Genomic DNA, 11,270 nt, shown 5'->3' with positions numbered 1-11,270 from the left:
GAGTTTTGCTTACTTGAATGGACTGAAATATACTGTGTTACTTCTTAATTCTTCCTCTATCACAAAAATATTTAATTGTCTTAGTAAAAATAAAATACCCAAGGATTTGAATGGAATACCCAAGAACCCAAGACCAAGTCAAAATACCAAGATCTTGGGTAAATACCCAAGCAGTGGTCACACTTAACGGACCACGGGAATGTTTAAATGTAGTTCACGTACTTTCCTCCAGCATAGTCAATAGAAAAATACTTTCTATTGACTATGCCTCCAGTAAGAAGCACTGCTCTCAGGACTGCTCTATAGAGAGGGCTCCCCCCATTCGTCTGCACTAGCAACGACTGGATTTGCGTCTATGCAAAACAAAACATTACTGAACTAATACGTGCATGATGCATAGATAGAATCGGTAAAAGTATCGGTGTTTGGTAGGAGAAAGTAGAGATCTCATATTGCTGAACTTCAAATAGGCCTACGCGGTACTGTGATATCGATGCATATTTAAGTTTTCAACCCATTAATTAAACCGATTTTTATTCAAGTTAAGTTTCATCGCATCTAACAGAATGCAAAGTGCTAAGGCGAGCGGTTTCGACGAGGAAGATGAGCCTCTCAATGGAGGAAGAAAATCGTCTAGGCCTGGCGGTGGTGTTAACGATGGTGCGAATAACGAAGGTAGGGCTGGGCTAGCCTCTCTGCTCCACTTTTCATTTCCACGTAGCTGTGGTCAAAACTATTGGACCGTGGCACAAATTATTTAAAGAATATAATTATTTATAAAAAAAAAAATCCTGAAACAGTGATGAAACCAGTGGCACAAAATAATTATAGAATATAATTATATATTTATTTATTTAAAAAAAAGGTCCTGAAACATTGATGATATGAAATCAGTGGCAATCCTGAACCTCAATTCCCCACCCCCTGGGCCACCACCTCATAAGTCAGTATACAATAGAGAAGGAAATCTTTGATTGCATTAAATCTAAACTAAGTATAATATTTTTCCGCTAGTGTGCGGTGCGTACCTCTACTAATTGCTTTATAAGTACTTTCAATCGCCGGATCAGTTGCTATATAGCGATATGATCAGCATACTGATGTGCTCCTGCAGTATGCACTAACATACAAGCAACGTTTCACAATGATATACTGTATAACTATTCAAAAAATTGTAATGCTATTTTGATACACATTCGTCAAAGAAATAAACATTTCTTAAAGCATTTGAGAGAATACAGTAATCACTTTTTGGTCTGTGCAGACAGGTAAAATCGTGTGATGATGATTTCATCTAGACCACGATGTAGGCTTCCTGCCTAGGCCTACATCTAATTTCATTCCTTGAGTCTTTAAAATAGATCTAGAATATTCCTATTAAATGTTCTAATTCTTAGTGTTTTAGGATCTGTTGATTCAAGGAATTCCTTAATTTTTCATACTTAATATTGAATTTGAAGTAGCTTTCTCCGGGTCCTAATCAACCTTGTTTTATGAAAGGAATTTTTCAATTACCTCTTGTCAACCAACGACGATAGGACTAGTGTCCCTCTTTCTTTCCACACAGATGCATATTGTAGTCCTAATGCAAAAAAACCCGCCTAGAATTCATCGCGGTCTGTGATATGTACAAGTTGAATTGGTTTTTTGCACACAAACCTAAAAAATATCAAGCCAAACGTACACTATGTGAAAAAAATATTGTACTGTTGAAAAGGATTAAATTTTAAAAATTGTATAGTAATCTGTCACTGTTAAATACAAATTGGTAAATTGTTTCTCATTTGCCACATTTACATATAAACATACACAATTTTTAGGGTGGCCATGATTTAATTTTTTTTTTAAAGGAATTAGAATGAGCTTCAGATTTTAGGCTTTATGAAAGGTACGTATTTACTTTCAATCTTTAGTTCATTAAATTAAAGATATTTAAATTATTAAATAATTATGATACAAGCTGTTTTCTTCCACTTCATGTTGTCTTGAAGAATACTTTATTGATTATTTGAGGCTATTAAAGTGATATAAAAATTGTAGTTGCAGTGTATATTCAACATTTCATGTTGCATCTAAAATAATTTTGATCTTGAGTAGCCATTTCCAATGTGTCATGTGTTTAAGTGCAAAGGAGCTCTAAATTACCGATGTTTTTACATTTCATTCAATATTATATTTCTTCAACCTCATGTTTTCGTTTAGTTATTTGCCACCCACGTTTCCCATACTGTAAACAGCTTACTTTACAATATAACTAACTGGGTGCCGTTGAAAGGTAATCTGTCATCATTGATATATTGCATATTTTCAATTTTCATCAATAAAGTGTTATTGCAAATTCAGGTATTACATCATGCATTAGTATGGTGCATTGAAGCCTGTGACCTCCATCCATCTCCATATTCTGTTATTGAAATTGTCATGTTCAATTCATATAATAGATTAAATGTCATTAATCTATTTTTGTTGTATACATCAATATGACAAATATCTTTTTTTATACAAAACATAACATTGATAAATTCATGAGACTCGGTAGTGAAATTACAAATAGGCCATTTCCTGTAGCCAGCTACAGTCAAATTGTATTTTTCATTAAATGGCATTCAGCATTTTTAATTTCGCTGCAAATTTTTTTGCTGCATTCAAGAGTAGTTTAAGATATACACATTATCTCCAAGCAAAATAATATTATCTCTTTATCTTAGCATGAAGTAATATTTTTGTGATGACTTAAATTTAATATTAAGATTGATTATAAAAATATACAGTATACACCAAATATTATCTTTACCCTACAGTATACAAAATTTACTATTTATGAAGCATAAGTCTACACAAGATGCTAATGCCCCTTTAAAGATTTCTTGCATGGGCTAGAGTTCCGACACCTATTATCGATTACTTTTGGTATGTTTATTAATGCAAGGTAAGGGGTGTTTAAAGGGTATTTCATATAGTATTTAGCAATTACTATAAATTAAAATATTAATCAGAATAATTTTGTTATTTTCCATCTGCATATATCAGCAAGCACTTATCCATCATTACATTAGCCCAGTTTAGGTAATCACTGTGGTTTCTTGTTGCCACTGCTTAACATCCAAAGTGAAATTCTGTAATTATAGGCCTACTCTACCTCAGTTTACTATAACAACTCCCAGGTTGAATGTAGTCTAAATTGTAATGAAGTGGAAAGAAATCTATAACACAACATACTGAAAATAACTTTATTGACATGTCCCATAATCTAATAAACGCATTTCTTGAATAAGAAGAGCCACCCTTGATTATGAGTCGCTCTCGATTAAATGGTGTGCCACTTATTACATATCTGTTCTGTGTCTAATCAATGCTGTGCACAGTGTACAAATTACATTCTACCTTGGTATTGTATAATTCTGAGGAAGAATAATTTGTCCATGATATAATCAAGAAACTATTACTTATTTCTCTTGAAAAGAAAATACTAGCATACCTTATCCAACAAATCAGATAGGCATGTAAAGCACTGTTATTATGTTTCCCCGGATCTTAATAGTTACAGAGTAATTAAATTTGGCCCGCAAGAAAAAAAATATTAGAACAAAAATATTTTTTATATAATATAATCATTTGTTGAATACATTTTCAATAACGTAAAGATGTAAACCCCTGGGTACGATGTACACTAACAAATTTACGGGAAAGCAGCTTTTTGAGATGTTTTGATAATGAGAAATCCATAATAGGCCAAAAATAGAATATAGGCCTATAAGTGCCAAAATCATAAATAAATTGTTAAACCATAGGTAAACACAACAAAATTTGTGTTATGTTTCAATACGTCTATTTTTTTTATTGCTTTTTATCGTGTATGTTAATACTTATTAATTAGGACAATGTTACTAGATTTGAAAAAGCTAATTGACCATTATTCTTGTGTCTTGTTCAAATTAAATATTGAGGACAAACCCAAAATATTGAGACGTTAAAAATGAAAGTGAATATTAATATTACATTTTTTCTTTTGCACAAGATTAAATAAGTTATTTTGCTGTGGTATGACAATTGTAGTGTACAATAGGTCTAAAAATGATTACTTTAATAGGTTAGACATTTCGCTTGTCATAAAATTGCAAGTCATAACAGCATTAGCTTTAACACCGACTTTATGTGCCACCATTGTGTCTGTTTTGTGCTGTTCACCATATTTGTTTTGTCAGTAGTGTTTGCACTTAATTTTTCATGTTAATAAAAAGTTGGTGTACCAAGAACAATGCTCATAAAAATACAAAATGCGGAAAGTTTTTACCAAACCTTTTTAGGTAAAATGAATGTTACTTTTATTTTTCTCTAAACCCAGGCTTTTTTTTGTGATTAATTATTGGTAAATTGACCCTCCAAAGCAGAATAATGACAATTAAACTGATGACACATCCCTCATCACCCAGGTAATTTTAATGATTGCTTTCAAGTCGGAGATTTTCTTTGAATTGTGATATCAACTCTAAAAATATTTTGGCTCTTCCAAATAAATTAACTAATAACCGGGTTATATGTAAACACTCACATAATAAAGTACTTCTTCTCTCAAGTAAGCGCTGCACTGAAGTTTACACAATTTTTATCAGCTCCCGTTGCACTTATTAGGTTGTTTACAGTAAAATCCAATAATGAGATGTTAGTATTCAATTTATGGTTTAATAAATACAAAATGTTAATGTACCGTCTGTGATACAGAAAATAATTAGGCTGGTCTTTTACATTTTGTATGCATTCAGTATTCTGAAACTTGGCTATCTGTCTTAAGTATACTGTACCTTTAAAATTATCTCTCCTCTGCTCATCATTTTCTGTGTGATTTTTTGCAATATTTTTAAACAATTTTCAGGGATACACTATACCCCTATTTAACAGAGCAAACAAATAAGCATGTTCCTAAAGCAAGAACTTTAGTATTTGTCTCTTACTCTAGTGAGATTAAAGTCCAGTTACACTTTCATTTACTGGCTATGAAACTGTCAATAAAGGCAGGACCTGAATGCAAAATCAAGAACCAATCATCAACATGAACTGAAAGATAGCATTGTAGAGTTTCATATCATAAATCACTATCATTTTGTGGCAGTATATACAGTAATAATGATAATACATGCCCATGTGATAATAAGTCACAGTCGTAGGAAATACAGTACTGTACTCTTCGGTACTATACCATACCTATCATGACTAGCTCACCAGTTTCGTCTTCAAAAACACATTTAGTAATAGAGGATGAAATACAGTCTAACGAAAACACTGGTAGGTAGTCTAATAAGAAATACGAGTCCTGCAAAATAACCTCTAAAGTCTACTGTACATCATCTACTGTCTTTCATGATAGTTGAGTGTTCTATGCCACATAGTTGTTTACAGTTAGGCCCCCAATCGAATGGGTGACTTCAGTTAAAAAGATATAGAATGAGTAATGGTGTCTGTATGTTTTTGATGTCCATTTCAGTAATAAGTGTCAATCCAAGGCTGCTATTAGTTAGTCACTTTGCTACAGGTCATTCGGTAAGAATTCTATGTTCCTTCACTATTACAGAATGTATTGGTCTCTGGTCTGAATTTACTGCCGGACTTGCTGGCCTAACTTGTGTTGTATTATCTGACAGGTTGTGTCCCCAAACCATAATGGTTTTCCAGTGATCTCTGTCTTTCATACTGTCTTGATGTACACTGCCGAATGATTAGTATCTGCTTGAGGATGTCAGTATCATTTAGGTGCAGGTACTTCTGGTTTACATTCCCGACAGTAGGTGTTGGTACATTGGATAAACTGGGATGCAGATTCCGTACTCCATGTTTACTTCAAGTTCTTTGTGCTAATTGCCTAATAATAACATACTATACCTTTTCCTTTGCTGTTGATCCAAAACCTGCCAAGCTCCTGATGGCACATTCTCTTGTACTTTCCTATTGTTTCATATGCCTTACCTTTTAAGAGATCAAGTACGAGACTCAGTTGCCACCTTAACCCTCTGGATACCGGATTCTTTTGTAGTGCAAACCCTTGAATACCGAATTCTTTTGCAGTGTAACAAGGTTTTTTCCTTTTTTTGAGTATACGTCGTTCTGGCGGATTTTTGGGAACTTTCTGTAAATTATACATAAAAATGTTTTTAAAAACAAAGAAAGCTTATAGAATAAGCTTTCATTTGATGTATAATTTATATTTATAATATAATAGAAATTACAGAAAAATGCTACATATAAATCGTCAGCAAAAACCGAAAAAAAATAAATTATAACCAAAAAAAAAATAAAAACAAATATAAAACATTCCTATTCCACACAGTTATATAATTTATTTACCCAACCATCCATAACTATAAGCGCGATCTTTCCATTCAAAAGCGTCGACTACCCTCACATTTCTAGGCCTAGGCTCATCTTCATCAAGAATATCCCCGCCGTCAGAACTGCTTGAAGCCCCACCGTCATCATCGCTAACAGGCACGTCTAAGTCTCGCGCATCAAAAATCACCTTCATCGCTGTCTGAATCAAAAATCAGGTCAATCGCTTCTCAGCTGTGTAAACATCTTGTGCGGCCATTTCGAAAAATTTTTGAAATTAATAACGATTTCAAATTGATATTTCTAAAAATTTTTATATAAGAGCATGTGAGTTCTTCACAGATTTCGAAAACAAAAGCTTTACGCATGCGTGTTCAAAATTTCTGACGTATTGGAGCTAAAATAAAAACAGAAGAGCGATTTGAAAACCACCTATTTTTTAGTCACGAAATTTCGATTGCAGTCGAAAATGGGAATTCTCGGTTTGAGGTCAATTTCGACTACAGTCGAAGACGGTATCTAGAGGGTTAAAGAATATCTTTTCAATATCTGAAGTATTCTATTGCCATCAGGTGAATTGTTTGGCTCCGATATTTCATTCTGCCAATAGCATCAACTAAAAGGTTAGAAATTATGCTAAATTCCTTAGGTTGGAGGAAGAAAACTGGGTGGGATTATGTGGAGTGATCTAGAACAGATTACTGTATTAAATTTGCTGTTTCTGAACGTGCCACTGACCCATGCTAAATTATTCAGCCTTACTATATCTACTACTGTATATAGGCCTATATGATCTGATGTCTTGTTTTGAAGATATAATAAGAAAAAGAAAAAGAAAAAAAAAGGCCTGTATCATGTGTAAGATTAATTTAGAAAATAATTGTTTAATACACAAACTATAAACTAATGATTTTTAAAGAACAGTGTACAGTATTGTGGCATATTCATTTTTTATGGTATCGATGTCGTAAACTGCTGTAATCTTTAAAGCAGCATAAATCCTCCATGTATTTTGATCACATAAATATTACATGTTACCAGTCAAATTAGAGGAGAGACACTAATGCATCTCCAAGGTCTTACTAATGATTCTCTTGAAAACACATTGAATGCATCCTAGTTTTTATTTGAGAGTCAACTGCTGTATAACATTATGTAAACCAATAAAACAGACTGACCTTTCTGAGTAATTTTTATTTTCATTCTATATATAATTATAATAATATTATTAAAATTATTTTTAAAGATAGAAATAATTATGTTCCTTAAGGTCAATTCTGTAATATTTTCATTATAAAAAATAATATTATTGTACAATTATTTTTTAACTGTGTTTCTCACAAGCTGAATAATTTCCATAAAAAGTCTGCTTGGTTAATTATAGACAAATGGTTTGGGAGGGCTTATGTGTCGTTTTGTGTGCAATCAATACTCAGTCATATTATAGGCTTATTTTACCTTAAACTAATTATTTAATTTGTTATACATACCTACACAGAACAAAAATAGTCTGTAATACTGATGAATAAAACCATAATGATAACTACAGTACAAATATAGCCAAGTTATACTAAAAATTGGTACTGTCCATTATACACTGGTTGTAAGGCCACCAGCCAAAGAATCCATCGTTCCTCTCCTTGAGCATTTTACGAAGAGAATTTACGCTGACCATCGATAGCATACTGAGTGGACCGTCATTAAAAAACGATCCATTGCAAGCGCCATGTTGCATTGCGTTTTCCATAGTGTCGCATTGGCTAACGACCATTAGTGCCATACATGTTCTTTTTAACTTTATTCCCAACATGGTTCGGGATAAATCCCATCCTCAGTAATGCTAAATCAAAAACAATTTAAGACCTTTATACTTTTTAACAAGTAAATACAGTAAGTTTATTCAGTATTATATTTGCAGCTGTGGCATTAGAAAGTAAAAAAATAGGGAATGTTCCCATCTTTATTGAAGTTGTGGAACCATTTGCAATAGGCTGGGTTTTAATACTGTAGCTACCGCATGGCTGTGCTACTATTATGATTACTGAACTATTTCAAGTAGGCCAAGACATTTAAAATTCTTTTTTTCATGTGATTCATAAGAAAAAATGGCTTTTTGATTGTTTACTGATTGAACATCATGCATCCAATTTACCGCAGGTACTCACAATTTACAAAGATAATCAACCTCATCCTTCCAATATCTAATGTGTTGTATTCAATAATAAAGATTAAATGCAAATCTCAAAATGAACATTTATTCAGATCTATCATTATGCACATTCACAGCCTTAGGCTTATTTGGGATTGAAATTGTTCTTGACGTCATTGAAGTTTGGAGCGTGCATATATTTTGATTTCTTTGAAATGGAGTGTAAAAAATTCACACATCCAAATTAATCATTTTCACATGTTTACAAGTTTCAGAGCTTCCAGGATCACCAGGCAGCCTCATATATTCAAGTCAACGATAAGGGGTGATCATTTTCCATACCCTCCTCCCATTTAGCTAGGCGGTCCTACGTTTGTGTTCTGTATCACCTTGGCAGGTCCTACGTTGGTCTTCTATGTCAAAGATTTCAATATCGTAAACTTGGCATAACACCAGATAAAAATGTCATGTATAAACAAAAATATAAAGTGATGATGATGTATTAATATTCTATATATTTTACAGTACAGGTAAAGAGGAAGCATGATTGTATTTGTGCTGATAAGCCACAGGGTCCAGATAATTTCTACTGGATATTTGTTGATAGTGGCAAGAAGAGAATGCAGACAGTTGAGCTTGAAAAGTATACTTTATGCCTATAGTTGTTATTTCATGGTGGCTGATATTACATCAATGGCTATTTTAACCAATTATAAACGCAGATATTGAAGGTGCTAAATTAGGATAAATCCTTGTATACACAGGTGCAATATTGGTCATATCAACATAATAACCAACAAAATCTACCTATTTTATATAGGACATGATCTTCTATCAGTTATCTTTAGCTATTTAAACTAGATTTAATTTTTTGGTTTTTCAATAATTAATATAACAAATCGTAAATAAACTAGTTGAAATTATAAAATAATTGACAATTACCAAACAATAATTTAAGGTTGTAGCTAAAAGTAATATTAACCCATTATTCTATCTGCAAATGTTTGATTTTAATCAGGCGTGGCATACACTTTCTACACAGATAATATCAATGTATTAACAAGAATTATTTTTGCCTGGAGCTGTTTCCGTTATTTGACATAATGAGCTACTGGCCATGACTGATTATTCATGCTTTGCAGTGCTTACTTTAATTAAGGCTCGCATACATTTATGTGTGAAGCACATAAATTAAATATTAATTGATTTTAATACTTATACTGAAATTTGCAGTGTCAAATTTATGTGATTACGAAGAACATTAAATTTATTTACAGTTTGAGAATTGTAGGATTCTAATGGGATATCGGACTACACACCTAGGTCTTCTCTGTAGGTGGTAAAATCATCTTCTGCTTGAGTTTATTAAAGCTTCTAATGACGTAATTTATGTTGCCATGGAGATCAGGTGCCACTGTTAGTGTGCTTAACAACAGTTAAATGTGAGATTCTCATTACTTGCCATATTGCGTAGTAATTTCAAATCATGTGAGGTATGCAGCATGTTTAAAATTTGAAACGGAATGCAATTTAAATTGCTAATGCTTAGTTTTCTTAGATATCATTCAGTATTCTTAGGAACTCGCTACTTTAACACATTATTTCTTCCCCACACCACCTTCTTCAGAATCTGAAATCATCTCTGATGCTGTGAACTTCTTGCATAATGACAAGGGGAAGATCCAGATATGTCCAAAAGGGTGGGGGGGGGAGGGTCCGAAAGTGGAGGCCAATCGAGATAACACTAACCTGGGCTTACGTTATCTAGATGCCCAAAAATAACATCTGAGGCATTTTGGGTGATCAATTTTTTCTTTTTCTTTCTTTCTTTCATCTCATTTTTTCCCGGCCCGGCCCGGCCGGGCCGGACCCAGCCGTATATTGACCCCCGCCACTAAATCCGCCCCTGATGACTAGTACTGTAATTACCTTAAATAATACTCAGCTTCATCTATCTGCCTTGCTTATTTGGTACCATTGATTTTTGCCCTGTGTCAATTGTTTGATATTTTTATGGGATCTTCAATTGTTGTTTTTTATTTGTACTGCTTTTTTTTTATATCTGCGATGATATTATATTGTTCATTCATCCACTCATAATGGTGTATATAAAAACCATATTAGCAGTAGAACTGAATAGTGATAATTTTTTAGATAACTATTAAAATATTCATAAAAAAATTATTTTCAAAAGCATATAGACTACCAATTTGATAAACATAAAAATAGCTAAGAACTAAAATAATACATAAAAAATTACCCTAAACAGAAGAATGGAAAATATATATTGTGTTTAACAAAGCATCAACAATATATAACTGAAACCGTAATGTATCTGAATAATCCACATTATAAAGCAGTCAGATCCGAACTGATATTCTGTTTTGATACAAACAAAATTTTGCAGATTTTTATTTATCTGGTTGTTTAAAATTCAGCCTGTAAAAGCTACAGATATTGGAACTTCTCATTGATCAGAACAATCAAACAGTGAGGAGACAGTAGCTGAAAATGTTTTCTTTAAAAAAATTTGTGTTAAAATCCAAAATAAATTTCTTTCTTCTTTAAAGATCAGCTCACATTTTAAATCTATAGTGCAAGAAGATATTCTATCAAATCATTTAAACATTTTTGTCCTAGTTTTTGGTTTTTTTTTTTATTATCAACAAAATTTATTATTTTCTCTGCCTAGATGCTTTTAGCTGAACCAATTTGCTAAGTCCGCTAACAAGATATAAAACAAGATCGTTAAGCATCAGTTTGCTGTCTTGGGACATATATCAGTAACCCTACTTATAGT

At 32.6% G+C, this 11,270-nt stretch overlaps 1 protein-coding gene across 4 annotated transcripts in view; it reads left to right on the top strand.

The window, feature by feature from the left end:
* Positions 1–367: 367 nt before the first annotated feature.
* LOC117102026 (band 7 protein AGAP004871-like) overlaps positions 368–11,270 on the top strand; it is a 21,950-nt gene continuing 11,047 nt past the window's right edge. The window contains exon 1 of one of the 4 annotated variants that reach the window (XM_033242244.1): positions 368–675. In XM_033242244.1, the coding sequence (XP_033098135.1) occupies positions 567–675 (109 nt within the window). In that variant the 5' untranslated portion in view covers positions 368–566. Of the gene's footprint in view, positions 676–5,134; positions 5,284–11,270 lie in introns of those variants that run through there. The other 3 variants (XM_033242249.1, XM_033242263.1, XM_033242255.1) reach the window with 3 other exon arrangements.

Source organism: Anneissia japonica, unplaced genomic scaffold, assembly GCF_011630105.1.
Source record: "Anneissia japonica isolate Jap-2015-1 unplaced genomic scaffold, ASM1163010v1 scaffold1005_len2656397_cov198, whole genome shotgun sequence".
Classification (NCBI taxonomy): domain Eukaryota; kingdom Metazoa; phylum Echinodermata; class Crinoidea; order Comatulida; family Comatulidae; genus Anneissia; species Anneissia japonica.
This window is presented reverse-complemented; position numbering and strand designations above follow the sequence as displayed.